This window comes from Anabrus simplex, chromosome 4 (genome assembly GCF_040414725.1).
Source record: "Anabrus simplex isolate iqAnaSimp1 chromosome 4, ASM4041472v1, whole genome shotgun sequence".
NCBI classification, from domain to species: Eukaryota; Metazoa; Arthropoda; class Insecta; order Orthoptera; family Tettigoniidae; genus Anabrus; species Anabrus simplex.
The window spans coordinates 83,743,939-83,760,047 of record NC_090268.1 but is presented as its reverse complement, the minus strand read 5'-3'; the positions used below and the strand labels follow the sequence as shown (position 1 = coordinate 83,760,047).

General features: G+C 39.1%; 1 protein-coding gene across 2 annotated transcripts in view; it reads right to left on the bottom strand.

Annotated features, from left to right (window-relative positions):
- LOC136871654 (CDK5 and ABL1 enzyme substrate 2) overlaps positions 1-16,109 on the bottom strand; it is a 177,560-nt gene that overhangs the window by 73,243 nt on the left and 88,208 nt on the right. For both annotated transcript variants that reach the window (XM_067145134.2, XM_067145135.2), the window contains exons 2-3: positions 3,817-3,962; positions 3,073-3,265 (exon numbers count right to left, since the gene is read on the bottom strand). In XM_067145134.2, the coding sequence (XP_067001235.1) occupies positions 3,073-3,265; positions 3,817-3,962 (339 nt within the window). The remainder of the gene's footprint in view (positions 1-3,072; positions 3,266-3,816; positions 3,963-16,109) is intronic.

Here is a 16,109-nt window from a genome sequence, read left to right as displayed (position 1 = left end):
GGTTGGCACCAAGAAGGGCATCCGGCCGTAAAACAAGAGCCAAATCAACATGTGCAATGCAGTTCGCATCCGCGACCCCAATGGTGTGGGAAAAGTGGTGGTGGTGGTGGTGGTGGTGGTGGTGGTGGTGGTGGTGGTGGTGGTAGTAGTAGTAGTAGTAGTAGTAGTAGTAGTAGTAGTAGAATAAGAAGAATAAGAAGAAGACGACGACCACATGCACCTCTTTTCTGGGTCAACTCTTTCAGAAGCCGGGCTGAGTGACTCAGACAGTTGAGGCCCTGGTCTTCTGACACTAACTTGGCAGGTTCGACCCTGCCTCAGTCGGTCGGTATTTGAAGGTGCTCAAATATGTCAGCCTCGTGTCGGTAGATGTACTGGCACCGAGCTCGATAGCTGCAGTCGCTTAATTGCGGCCAGTATCCAGTATTCGGGAGATAGTGGGTTCGAACCCCTCTGTCGGCAGCCCTGAAGATGGTTTTCCGTGGTTTCCCATTTTCACACCAGGCAAATGCTGGGACTGTACCTTAATTAAGGCCACGGTCGCTTCCTTCCCACTCCTAGCTCCTTCCTCTCCCAACATTGCCATAAGACCTGTCTGTGTTGGTGCGACATGAAGCAACTTGCAAAAAAACAAAACAAGATGTACTGGCATGTAAAAGAACTCCTGCCAGACTAAATTCCGGCTCCTTGGCATCTCAAAAAACTGTAAAAAGTAGTTAGTGGGACGTAAAGCTAATAACTTTTTTTTCACATCGTTATGCACAACTGAGGAGCAAGCTTGAACTTATTTAGCTAATGATTTTGCCCTCTTCTCTTCCCAAAATCTCTCATCCTCTCACCAAAATTCTTCTTACGATCTTCTGTCTGGGTGGGGATTTTTCTGTTCCTCTATCGGGCATATCCCAGCTGGCGGATCAGGGGGGCTCACCGGACTTGTCCGGTGGGTCTGAGGGAAATAAAATACCTCTCGTCGACCAAACACAGGTACAGCCAGAAAACATCATGAGGCAACCTCTAAAGCTCAACACCTTAGTTGTACCAATGAGATTGACGAAGGTCAATCTCCCCCATTTTCTTCAACTTATCATCATCATCATCATCATCATCATCATCATCATTATTATTATTATTATTATTATTATTATTATTATTATTATTATTATTATTATTATTACTATTAACTCTTTCAGGCTGGCTTTTGTGGGTTCATGACATGACAAGCCCCTGATGTTCTCGGATACATTAGTTGGCTGGAGTGTATTGCTTAGAGAAGACTACGCCTTTACCTTTGCGTTCTTCCTTACTGAAAAGATTTTAACCTAAAATCTTTCCGTACCTTCCACGAGTCTATTTGGTTCCGTCAGTCATGAATCGCCACAGTTTTTGTTACATTGAATCAGCCAGGCTGGATAGAATTTCATCTGAAAATCTCCTCAAAAGAGTTCTAGAATGGATGGTTTGATTTCAGCAAAATCTGGCATGAATTTATATGTCATAAATGCATCTCCCATTTAGAACAGAACACACCTACTGTAGGCCTTTGAACAGTGTGTCGACGAAAAACATACCTATTATTATGTATATCAGATGGGAGCTGTAATAATTCCATAAGTGCTCCTCTTATCATAATATCAGTTCCCTATACAAACTTACGATGAATTTTATTTGGTGGGGGGGGCACTGTCTAAAAAGGGTATAGCTGGGACAAAGAGAGGTATTCAAGACTACAAATTTTTGATCCGCATGTAAATGGGACGATATCAGCAGTTCGAGGGTGTTCTTTAACTCTAGAACATAAAACCTACTTCAATAGTACAAAGACACAAAACTTCGTAATATTTACTACACTCACTTTGCTTGAGAAACACATCACTATCGAACACAAAAGATGTTTTTTTTTTTTTTTCAATCAGCAACAATCTGATTGCTTATTTTCAATATACAGTCAAACTTTGTTTACATGTTTTCCAGGGGACCAAAGGAAAAAAACGTGTAAGTGTGAAATACACTTGAATGAAATTCTGTAACTATGAAGCTGAGTTATGTTCCAAAGTATATATGGGAATATGAAACTATATTAACACAAAAGAAATGCACCCAGATAAAAAAAAAAAAATTACAAAGAGAGTGGAGTCACTTTACGAAATAAAGTAGTGCGTTATCTTGTCTTGTTTTTTGTTGGCTGCGGCCACGTCTTGAACAGTATTCTCAAACCGGTACAATTTGGTCATTATTTCTTCAGAAACATCATGGCTTTGGACCTTTGAAAATACCAGCTGCAGTTTCTGGTGAAACACTGGGAGCTACAAAAATACATTCAACCATAGCTTGCAAGCCTGGGACATTTCTTCTATATCTACCGTTTCTTTACTGCTCTTGTTCTCTCTCCTTGTCCATGTCAGCTCCTGGAAATCTTTTGGCTCTCTTTATCTGGTTTTTAAAGTATTTTTATGTCAGTATTTAGTCCATTTGAGAGCATTCTTCTTCTTTTCCTTACTGGCTTTTGTCCCACATTAGAGTCAACATTTCACATGGATTTGGTGTAGTTTTATCACTGGATGTTCTCCTGATGCCATTCCTATGTGGAGAGATTCAATATTGTATGTTTCTGTAGCAGTTAGTAGTGTAGTGTAGTTATGTAAATGAAGAGATGTGTATCAAGAAACGCATCTAGTCTGCAAGCCAGAGGAATTAGCCATATATAGTTAAAATCCCCAACCCTGCCGGGAATCGAAACCGGGGCCCTATGAACCACTACACTGACCATTAAGTCAAGGAGCCAGATGTCTGATAGCATTCACTTTTTTCAGAATATCAATAATATTAATACATCATCAGTTTTTCAACACAATTTAACTATCTGACTGAAGATTCACTTGATGTTTAAGTACTGTTTCCTGGAACAGTAGACTTACTTTTAACATTATATCAATGGAGTGATTACAAAATGCAAGATGTCACGATAAGTTGTTTGTTCTAATTATATTTTCCTTAATCAATTAATAATGAATTATTCATCCTAATGAACTGCAACATGGCTTAATTGAAATTCATATGAAAAACATAACTAACCTGGCACTACGTATGCTCCTATTATATGGCAAAGATGAAAAAATGAGGAATGGAATTCTCTTGGAAGTAACCAACACAAGTCTGTCATTATGGAAATGTTGGCCTTTACTAGGACGCACAAACCGAACTTCTTTGGCTGGTGGTTGAACTAGTTCAGGGATTGCAGCAGTGGAAACCTTTCCACGAATGCCTCCTAAAAACAGTGAACATGATTCACAACACATAACAAATATTCCTTCAATTTCTGCAATTATCAAATACTGAAACATTTAAAAGAAAAGATAATATGTAGAAAAAGTACTTCGTTGCACATGATAATGAGAAGTCTTGTATGCATTTGGCTAACAAGTGTACCCAGCAATACATACAGGTGAGAGAGATCAGTCTGCTGCTATTGAGGGAAAACAATGAATCTTACAATTTTTCCTGCAGTTTTCCATCAATGAGGCATTTAAAGTATTCATCCAATCTTTTCTTGATTACTTAAGAACTGACAGACTACCTCCCAAAAATAAAAGTTTTCAGGAATAAGATTAAAAATGTAGTCCTACCACAGCTATCAATATGCTACTCAAAAATTGATTCCGGTAAGATGGTTTCTCAATGCAATGAAGAGAGTCTGATAATGAAGTAGGAAAGATTTTAGCTGAGCATTAAAGTACACTTTTAAAACACTACTCTTGCCCACATCTAATAAATATAATTAAAAAGCTGTTAGCTAACACACTTTTAAGTAAATCTTACCAAGACTAGAGCCTAAACTCTCATTACTGCTAAAGCTGTGGTGATGTTTATCTTCACAAAGGGATGACTGATGTGTAAGACGGCGTTTCTGACTATGTGAACCGAATCTGCGCTCAATGCCATAGTCGCTGCCAGTTGTTCCAGTCCTTAACATACAGGATAAAATACATTAATACAAAGCCACAAGATTTTTTTTTTAATTTACAAGTTGCTTTATGTCGCACCGACACAGATAAATTTTATGGCGATGATAAAGATAATGTTCTATAGCAATCGAATAGAGGTAAATAAGTAAAATAAGACCTGGAACTTGCACACATAACAACAGAAACTTGACACATTAGGAAACAACAATAGCAGGAGAAAGATTAGTTTTTAATTTTTTATACCACACAGCCAACTCGCCCGATGAGAAAGATTTTTAAAATAATGGCTAAGTGAAATGAGAAACTCTTCAAAGTCTGTATGTTTCTGCAGCCTTTGTGAAACGTCAAGAATTAGCCTTGCTTAGTTAACTAATATGGCTTATCAGAACCTTGAAACATGTCTGGAGGAAGAGGAGTTCCTACCAAAGTTCCAAACTCTTGAAGAATGTGGGTAGCAGCTCAAGATATAGGGAAGGATTATGATAGGCATGAAAATAAAAACTTCCCCTAGCCAAAGGAAAAGAATAAGAATTTTCTTGTTGTAATAATGTGTTTCAGGTATTACTTGTCAACTGGCAATGAACACACAAATCATATATTTTGGGAATCAAACATAGAGAACAGGACGTTATAAAGATGTTCAGCATTTCTGCTTGGTGGTGCTAGTAAATTGAAACAATGCTACACATTTTTTTTAAACAAAAGAAAAGTTCTAGATAAGAGAATGGGTGACTGAAAGACTTATCATGAAAAGAGAAAGGAAACACTGTGGCCTACAGTAATGCTGTTGAAAAACAATAGCTGATCAATGAAGGTCATGAGAAAAGGAAAACTTGAGGATCTACGGTGGAATAAATGTCAGGCCCAGTTGTGAGCCCATGGGCATACACGTGACACAAATGATAAAGAGAGAGATAGAAACATGAAAAAGAATATGAATGAATGAATACTGTTCTCTCTCAATCACGGATGACCACAAACTGGGGAGAGCGTATTCATTTACTGCAATCGTAACTATTACATGGAGTTAGTTTTGTTAGAACTACAAAATATCAAAGATATTCCAAATATCAAAAATGTTACAAGAAATAATTAAAATTTAGTATACATATCCAATAAACATTACTTAGACTCACCTCAAAAGTTAAGACACTCTTACTCTGACCAGGTATTTCCTGGACTTCAACAAAGTTATTTAGTCCAGGATACATCCTCATTAATTACATGTAATTTTGCTCTGTTTTTGCCCTCTTTAGATTTCTTTTCCCATAATTCTCTGATGATGTTACATAATTTTGCTGTTCTTCCCGGTTTCTTCCATCCTCTATTTAACAATTTAGCAAGTTCAGGTTCATTTTCAATTTTCCCCATCTTTGATATTTCTCGTTTCTTTACAGTCTTTTAGCAGATATGCTATTTCCATATGTGTATTACATAAAATTCATTCATTTTCCTTATTTTATTCTCTTAAGGATTTATTTACTAGCAAATGAACCCGTGCTTCACTGCAGTATTCTACCTTGTATACGGATTTCTATGTAAATAACTGTACACGCAGTGAGTAAGATTATATTAAATTGCATATCTCTTAGCGCTATCCGAAAAACACCACGGGCAAGACCCCAGACATGGTTTCCGATGTAAGGTGCGCGTTGGGGACTTATGTGATACGGGCAGGCCACGTTTCCAACTGAAATTCATAATCGAGCATTCATTATCGAGTTTGGGTGTTCTTACTATTACGGCAGGCTCAGGGGCATACACAGAAATTATTTTCGGTGGGGGGGGGGGGGGAGCGGCATTAAATATTAACATTTGAGGACTTCTATACAATAATGTTGGGTGCATATTGTAAAATTAGAAACACTAAATTAAAACTTTCAAAATAACACAATTAATGAATTCAGATGCATTTTTTATTCATGTTGATGATTACAATAGCAGAATTCTCCTGGTATTTTTGGCCAGCTCATGGATTATATTTTCTACGGTTACATGATTTTCTTTATGATATATAAACGAGCTAACACATTCAATCCTGTACAGTCATATTCTGCAAATAAGCTTTCAAATACTTCATGGATGAAGAAGAGCATTCTCGTGTCGCAGTGGTTACTACCGTAGTAAGGCAGCAAACAATTTCAGTACTCTATGTATTGTCAGGAAAATATCACTGTCGCAAAAAGGAAAGTGCAGAAATGAAGTCCATTGCTTTTAGAAGAGAAATTTATATATATATATATATATATATATATATATATATATATATATATATATTTATTTATTTATTTATTTATTTATTTATTAATGAAAGTATCAACATATTGTTGGAAAATACGTAGTTCAAATTAAAAGCAAAACAATGAGCTACTTAAAATCTTCATTTACATAGTTGCCACAATTAATCACAAGATCTAAACTTTAAAATTTTTCATGGGGGGGGGGGTTTATTCCCCCCAATCTTCCCCTCTGCGTACACCCTTGGGAAGGCTCACTCGCATATTGCCATTCACAATCGAAATCGGGAGTTTTCATTATAATTTTCCTAATGTCACGCACAATCGAGTTGGGAGAGATTTTATTATAATCGAGAAATGCAGCTCTATCTAATGTATAAGGGATCAAGATACAACAAAAAGTCATAGGACCAAAGTTGTACATCTCTCCAAATTGAATGATGATTGGGCTATCTGTTTTGTGATATGACTTACCGTTCAGCCACCAATTACCCCGAAACTAAGATCTGCACCGTCTTAAAACTGCCTTCATATTTTGACATTTTTTGGGGTCGAAAAGTTACACATTTGAACAGCTTGGAATGTTTCCTCGAAGGTAAGAGTGTCCAGGTTTTGGGATTAGCACTTGCATACATACGGAGAAATTAAGGAAGAAAATAATACAGTTAAGAAAGTTGACATTCATTGAAAATAGGATAATAACCGAGGACAGCCAATGGGACAAATCTGTAAATACCAAGTGGATGTATCAGAAGAACGAAATGTCCCTCACTAAATTATGATGATATGAGTTACGGACTTAAGAAAGCGGTACCAGGAGAAATCTAAGCGCAGGGATTTTTAGGTAAACAGATAAGAAGATGACTTATGGTGTTAATTTAATTTCGTGTGGCTATGTCCAGCCGTGTGCAGCCCTTGAATGGCAGACCCTCCGATGAGGGTGGGCGGCATCTGCCATGTGTAGGTAACTGCGCGTTATTGTGGTGGAGTCCGGCTCCATGGCTAAATGGTTAGCGTGCTGGCCTTTGGTCACAGGGGTCCCGGTTTCGATTCCCGGCAGAGTCGGGAATTTTGACCATCATTGGTTAATTCCAGTGGCTCGGGGACTGGGTGCTTGTGCTGTCCTCAAGGTTAATTTTGCTGGCACGGGGGCTGGGTGTATGTGTCGTCTTCATCATCATTTAATTCACATCACGTCGCGCAAGTCGCCTACGGGAGTCAAGTCAAAAACCTGCATCTGGCGAGCCGAACTTGTCCTCGGACACTTCCGGCACTAAAAGCCACTCGCCATTTCATTTCATTGTGGTGGAGGATAGTGTTATGAGTGGTGTGTGAGTTGTAAGGACGTTGAGGACAGCACAAACACCCAGTCCCCGAGCCACTGGAATTAACCAATGAGGGTTAAAATCCCCAACCCGGCCGGGAATCGAACCCGGGACCCTCTGAACCGAAGGCCAGTACGCTGACCATTCAGCCAACGAGTCGGAAAATTATAGTGTTACTACTAAGCCTAAAGACGGAATGCAGAGGCAAGAAATTAAAGCAGAAAACAGAAGTAGAAGAGAAATATAGTACAAATTATAGCATATGCCAGAAAACATCTTACGGTGTGAAATAACGGGTATTGTTGAAATATTAACAGCCACCTTTAGTGCTATTTGAAGATGATTGTAACCTCTAATGATATTCCGCAAATATCCCGCAGAATAGCAGCTTGACGTCTCTCTCGCCTTCTACCCAAGGAAAAACCACGAGTTTACAGGAATTATGACGAAAATGGCTTTACGTTACTTCCCTGCTGGCAAGCAGCCAGAGACGTTGCCATGGTAACAGGTAGGTACGTTGTCCGTCATCCAAGGCAGAAAATATGATTTTTTGAAGGGTAAGCAAAATTATATACATAACAAAAGTTGTTTAAAATAAAGGAATGTTTCACATATAGTTTACGGATTTTACAGGAAAGCAATAGTATAAGAGAAAACTGAAAAGAAAAAAAACTGTTCTGGTTATCCTATAAACCCCAGTCTATTCAGTGTTTCATTCGTTCCATCCCTGACCCGGTCAATGACTGGAAAACAGGTTGTAGGTTTTCATTTTCATGCATATCTAAACCTGCTCCTGGATGAGTATACTCTAAATATGAAGTTTGGTCGAGATCTATCCAGCAGTTTCACAGTGATTGTGGAACAGACGGACAAACACACGAAAGCTGAAAACCACTGATACGGTCTTGAGTTAACCTAAAATGGATAAATATCTGAAAAATTGACAAAACAAACAAAATTACAGACAGCGAACTCCCTACAACATTATATAGATTTATTTATTTATTTACCATTTTGCTTTACGTCACGCCGACACAAATAGGTGTTAACGGCGACGAAAGGAAGTGACCGTGGCCTTATTAAGGTACAGCCCCAGCATTTGCCTGGTGTGAAAATGGGAAACCATAGAAAACCCGCCGACGGTGGGATTCGAACCCATTATCTCCCAAATGCAAGCTGATAACTACGTGAACCAAACAGCGCAGGCCACTTGCTCGGTGCTTTTTTCTGAATACTCCCATCAACCACTAAACTGTTTATCTCATTTGCCTTCTTGTTAACATTTGCATTCTTATTGTCACATTTCATTCATTTCCAAAATTCTACTAATGTTTTCTTGCAGTTACAAATTTGTCCTTATTACTTGCTTTTCTATATCTTTTACTCTTAGGATTACCATCTTACACAATCTCCTGTCTTCCCTTGCTACATTTATTTCCTAGCAGAACCCCATTCCTATGGCTTCTAGTAGCTCCTTCACCCCGTCCTGACTATTTCCATCAGAGCTGAGACCAACTTCACTTTAATCGATCACTTTCCTTTTACTCTCTCCAGCCATGTGGACGTCATCAATGTCTGCCTCCCTGCAGTTTACCTTTATATGGTTACTAGCTGATGTACCCGTGCTTCGCTACGGGATTTCTAGAAAGACTGACTTTGTGGTTTTCCAAACTGAAGTCATTATAGGTCATAACAAAAACGACAGTAGGAATGTAGCAATTAAAAGCAATGTAGGGATTGAAGAACTCGAATGCTATGATGAACCAATGTGTTACGTACCAGTAGTATTGGAAAATGTATGAAACAGAGCAATGGCATGCTAGAGAAGAAAGTTACCTAACTCCCCAGCTACTTCCCGCCAATATTTAGGCAGACTGTTACACTTGTACGACTGGGCGAGTTGGCCGTGTGGTTAGGGGCGCGCAGCTGTGAGCTTGCATCCGAGAGATAGTAAATTCGAATCCCAGTGTCGGCAGCCTTGAAGATGTTATTCCGTGGTTTACAATTTTCACACCAGGCAAATGCTGAGGCTATACGTTAATTAAGGTCAAGGCCGCTTCCTTCGCACTCATAGCCCTTTCCTATCCCATCGTCGCCATAAGACCTAACTGTGTCAGCGCGACGTAAGGCAAATTTAAAAACAGTACTCAGTATGCAGCAGTAATCCTATCTATCGGAGATGAGTCGCAACAGCAAGACAAAGCACATCACAAAAAACAATGGACAATGTAATGTTAATGTGGATCATTTTTATAAGCTTTCTATATTGCAGGCCTTCTCATTCAGTTTCCTTTCGACTCTGCGATCTTAGGGCGTCTAATACAATTATTTATAGCGTAGACTGCAGTTCTTTATTCTCCGACTTTACATACCGATTTTCATTCAATCCTGTCTACCCATTTTCTCGTGACTCGGCGCTGATAAGGACTTAATAACAAAAATCCAAATTCATGAATATCTCTGATCATAGCCGGTATGGTAAGAATGTATAAGACATAAATCATCGGAAATATAATACTATATAACTTTAGTTATGTAGTATTTATCGATACGACCACTAATAACATAATTATTTGGGAATTACATTTTAGGCCTACCCCTAAACTACCATTTCAATCACCGTGAATAAAATTATTATGGCCTAGATTGTAGCGATTTATTCCTCGACTTCCCCTACAGATTTTCGTTACGATACGACCATTAATAACAAATATTTGAGAATTAAACTTTAGTCCTTCCCCTAAACTACCATTTCACTCAGCGTGAGTAAAATTATTTATGGCCTAGATTACAGCGACTCATTTCCTGACCTTGTATACCGATTGTCATTAAAACATGACCACTAATAACATAAATATTTGAGAATTAAATTTTAGGCCTTCCCCTCAACTACCATTTCAGTTAGCGTGAATACAATTATTTATGGCCTAGATTGTAGCGACTTATTACCCGACTTTGTATACCGATTTTCATTAAATTCTCTTCAGGCGTTTTCTAGTAATGCGTGTACAGACAGACAGACAGACATTACGGAAAACTAAAAAGGGCATTTCCTTGTTACTGTTGGCACGACTGATACAGAAATACCATCCTTTTTAAATTTTGAGCAAAGTACAGACAAAACTCTTTATTTTATACATATAGATTTGTAATGCCCAACACTTTACTCACCAAGTCATTTGAATCTTCGTTTTCATTCTTCACAATATCGTAAACGAAAATGCTCTTTTTTCTTTGCTTCCTGGCTGATCATTGTTGCCACTTGACTTGTCTCAACTTTTCCTCCAATCCTTTCCTTCAGTAGTTCTACATCACCAGAATTCTCCACAACCTTTTCTGTTATTATTCTTACCTCTTCTTTTACACAATTTTTAAATTTCTGTTCACGAATTAGCTCTCTCACTTGTTCCGCCTGAAAGGCCTCTTGACTATTTCCTGAATCGTTTCCTTGTTTTCTAGCCCATTGCTCCCACAGGTCCACGATCCACTTCTACACCTCCTATGACAAGTAGTACACAAGAACCTCGTTTATCCTGTCCTCATTAATCCGGATCTTCGGTTTATCCTGATCGAAAATTATAAAATTTATTTTTACTTGTACAGTATTTATTTTACGGCGTCGACTCTTCTTGGATGTCTTTCCCGCCAATGATAGTTAAGGACAGGAACTGGAAGTAATTCGGCCACGGTCTATCAAAGGTACCGTCCTGACTTTCCTCTGGAACTGAGAATAGGAAAACGGGGAAAAACCATTCCCACGACGGTCGAGGTGGGATTCGAATCCACGCTCTTCTGAATGCAACGCCCAACTCACTGACGGTGAATTCGAAAATGAAACCGGCGCTCCATCAGAAGAAACAATGAATCGTGGAGAGGCAACAATGCAGCTGGACAAACTGATGGTCTATTTAGAATCCTTGACTGAAACCACACCCGCAGAAATGTTAGTAGTAAAACCAAGGAGTAAAACGTCTTCGTGATCGTAATGCGCGCAAACGCTATACAAATGTAAAACAGAATAAAGCTCAATATTATTTTAGTGCAAGTCGTAATGTACGAAAAGTGTTCTTATATTTCTTTTGTACAACTGAAAAAAGGTATTACTGTACAACTTATGTTAATAGATTGTATAACATGTTCTGTATTTATTTTTTAGTTTTTTTCGTATTATCCAAATTTTCGATAATCCGGATCAGTTCCGATCCCACTTAAGACGGATAAACGAGGTTCTTGTGTACTGCCACTTCGATTGCCACCATCATAGTTGCCTGCAGCCCAGTTTGTTACAGGTGAAGCTTCCTGCTAGCCGTGCCCCACGCACTTTATTAGCCCGTGCCATCAATCTATGGCCGTCCGATATTGTTGAATAGCGATTCCCATTCTACTCACTCAGCACTCGCAATATAATCCAACCTCTCGCTTTGCTTGCTCGATCTCAACTGATGAAAAGGAACACATAATACGATAACCACAATTACAAGTTGGTGTGGAAATAAGATGAGGGAAGATACGGTTGGTTGTAAATACAGAAATTCATTTCGTGTTCTACTCAATGTTCAAAGAGAACGTTAGAACTACTATGGAATGTAAATTAGCTGCACTGATGCACTGCAGGCATAATCACATTCCAACCAAAGCTCAATTTGGGGTATCTGTGATCAACATGTAGGCCAGCACCTCTGTAATAATACAGAACCTATTGTAAGACAGTCAGTACCCCAACTTCGACTAAATATAGAACTTCATAATAGTGCTGTTTCGTCGATGGGGACAGGCAATAAATTGGAAATAAACTGCTGCAGATAAAAATCATAACACTACGGACAAGAGACGCTAAGAGACTACAAACAGCAAAGCATGGAACAATGAACTATGTCGTCGACAGCCTGGAGAATTCAGTACAGAAATGTTCATCAAAGGCTAATAACAGGCAAAAGTGTATTTGCTAGTCTGAACCAGAAATTTTACCCAAGTAAGTTTCTACAACTCGGAAATATTAACTGTTGCGTTCGAAATGAGGTTAGTTTCACTTTATCCACTTTTGTAGCAGAGAAACCTATATTAAATCGTGCCCAACTATACATGAAAGTTGCAAGTTCAGAGGACAAAAGTTTGAATCTCGGTGCTGTCGAAGTTTTTCTATTTTTTTTTTTAATATCCACATTCGCATCAGGTAAGTGTCGGAACAGTAAGTTAATCAAAATTATGTGACAAGTGTACCTTCTAGTCCACAATAAATTACACTGCTAGAGGCATCACAAGGCCACAAGCTATGAGACAATTTCTACACACTAAATACTCTAGGTTGATTAAAAATCTCAACAGCCGGAAGTTAATCAGCAATACCAGAATATGGAGAATAATCTCGTATTCATTCCAAAAGTAAGTAAAACGAGAAGTCTTTGACCGTCAGCAAATTACACTGGTGGAAAATGAAATTCCAACACCAAGAGGAATGCAATTTAGGTTAAGCAACTGTCTAGGTAACATATTTATTTGATTACAGTTTCCATGTCTCGGATTCAGGTATGTGCGAGAACTGTGACATGGTGGTACATTAATAACCGCTGTATCGCCATGATTTTGAATGTAAGCATGCAAATGTGCATGCATTGCGTCATACAGGTGCCGTATGTCATTTTGGGGGAATGAGTTCCATGCCTGTTGCACTTGGTCAGTCAAATCAGCAACGGTTAATGCTGGTATTGGATGACGCTGGATTTATCACCCCATAATGTCCCATACGTGCTCACTGGGCAAAAGATCTGGTGGTCCTGCAGGTCAAGGTAACTGGTCTACACTCTGTAGAGCCAGTGGGGTGAAAGTAGCGGTATGAGGACGAGCATAATCCTGTTGGAAAACACCCCTGGAATACTGCGAATGAATGGCAGCTCAACTGGTTCAATCACCAGTCTGACATACAAATCCTCTGTCAAGGTTCTTAGGAAGACGATGAAAGTACTCCTGCTGTCAAAGGGAACTGCTCCTGGTGGTCCACCAGTGTGCCTAACCACAGATGGTTTGGTTCCAAGCGCTCACCTGGTCTCCTCCTTACCAACCTATGGCTCTAACTGGCACCAAGACAGAAACGGCTCTCACCTGAGAACACAACAGATCACCACACCACCCTCCAATGAGCTCTAGCGTAACACCAATGAAGTCACAGATGACAGTGATTCTCAGTTAGTGGCATGAAGGCTACAGGACGTGTGACTCGGATCTGTCCCTCAAGTAATGGATTTGCTATAGTTGGGATGGGCAACCGACCCTCAGCCGGCAGCAAAGAAAATGACATACGTTTGATCTCCTGGTCCCTTGCTTGCCCAGCAGGGGGCATTTGTGACGGCAGTGGGCTTTAAAACGTTTGTTGCCAATGCACCTCTTATTACACAGACGTTAGTCTATTTTATCAGCTCGGATAATTCGCACGTGCTTTGTTCGCTATTTGAAAATCTTGTAACATTTGCTTCATTAATTAATATGTGTGAAATGTATTGCTTTTCATTTGGCTTCACGCAATCATCTGGAGACCGTGAGAATCAAACCTGGAAATTAACGCACCAGAAGATCCCGAATTAAATCTCGACCGATTAGTATCGGTTCCGTGACCGCGAGTGATACTCAATCAAGTAGTAGTAGTAGTTCTGCGAAGAAAAAAAGACGACTAAAACTAAGTAAGCAAAGTCACCGGCTGGTATGTAACGCATACGAATGTGTCACGAAGAACAATGTAGGCAAGGGTTTTATTTCGGAGACAGCTAAAAACTTGAAACTTAACAGGAAAACTGCCGTACAAAGGGGTCCTAAAACTCCGAAAAATGTAGTAATAATAGGGTTATCTTTTAATTAAATTGATGATTTTTGCTGTGGCTTGGTGTGACGCAAGGTATATCCATTCTTTACTAAAGGTAAGTCACCAGCCGTACAGGAACTGTTAAAACATTTGAAAAGTGTGTTGGCTGTCCTAACGAAACAACTAATCTACGACAGCTGTTAATAAGAATTGGGTTTTGTTCCCATATTCTGAGGAAAAAACAGACTGTATTGGAATCTCCTAGACTAGTAGCTTGGCGATATAAATTCACAGATCGCCTCCGGAAGGTGCGTTCCGAGGGGTGCAGAATTGTCTATCTAGATGAAACTTGGTATGGCACTTATGACATTGTTAAGAAAGGGTGGGATGATGGAACTTGTAATTGCATACTGAAGGCACCAACATCGAGAGGCAAGCGTATTATGGTATTGCATCCTGGAGACAGTAAAGGCTAAAAACCCTGGAGACTACAAAGCTGATAGCCGTGACGAAATGACAGCTCAAGTTCTCGAAAACTGGCTTAGTTCCATCTTCTGGGAAATCTACCAAGTACCGAAAGTTCCAATTTACGCTTTGGTCATTTTCTAGTCAATGTGAACACATTTGTATAAACGATCAACCTAATGATTCATCCATACAGTTGGAGAAGTTCCAATTAACGCTTTGGACATTTTCCAGTCACTGTATGATAATTTTTATTTGTTTCCTTGTCATAAATTCTGGGTTTTAATTAATGTACACATTGTAAATCTATGTAAATATCACCTAAGCACAACTTTAAAAAAATTAAGCATAAGACCATTGTATTTAGTTTTTAAGTTCTAATGTTTAACTGGTTTAAAGACTTGACCTTAAGATTATTGTTAGGCTGAAAATGCCCGAAACTAAGGCGAAACATGTTCCTAATTAGTATATGTAATTCATGTTGGATTTAATCACTGCAGAATATAATTGTATTGAATAGGTGGACACAGTAAATTTTATTCTTGAAATAATTTTACGTACCGAAAATGTTTAATCGTGATGAACAACGCAAGCTATCATTCGCGGCAGCTGATTCGTTTTCCTTCCATGAACAGCAATATTAAGGATATCATTTTATTGAGTATAATAACGTTCCCGTGCCAAAACCTATACCATCAAGGCAATAATAATAATAATAATAATAATAATAATAATAATAATAATAATAATAATAATAATAATAATAATAATACTCGTATGGCCTCAGCTACCGTGTGCAGACATTTCGATTTGACGCCATCTGGCTGTCTGCTCGTCAATTTCGACGTTCCGTTTTACTCAAGGCCCACTACATGGCAGACAGAATAAACCGGATCTCTCTTGGGCGACTATGGCTGAGATTTAATGAATTTTGTCGGGTGAATACCAAATGTATCACCAGAGATCTTTTACATGCCGACATCGTACGACATGGAGTGTCGAATGGACTTTTTTCCGCCCTTCAAAAATCCGACTACCTCTGCCGGGTTTGAACCCGCTATCTTGGGATCCGGAGGCCGACACTCTACCACGGATCCACAGAGGCAGCTATCAAGGCAGGCAGGTTGCAGGAAATCATATCATATCAAATCAAAATCTCTTTATTTGCAAATGAGGTGTTTACCTCGGTGGCAAATGGTACACTAAAATACATTATTGTCAAGCACTAAATACACTGACTGACAGAGCAAATGCAACACCAAGAAGGAGTGGTCAGAACTTTATGCGCGGCTGTGAGCTTGCATCCGGGAGATAGTAGGTTCGAATC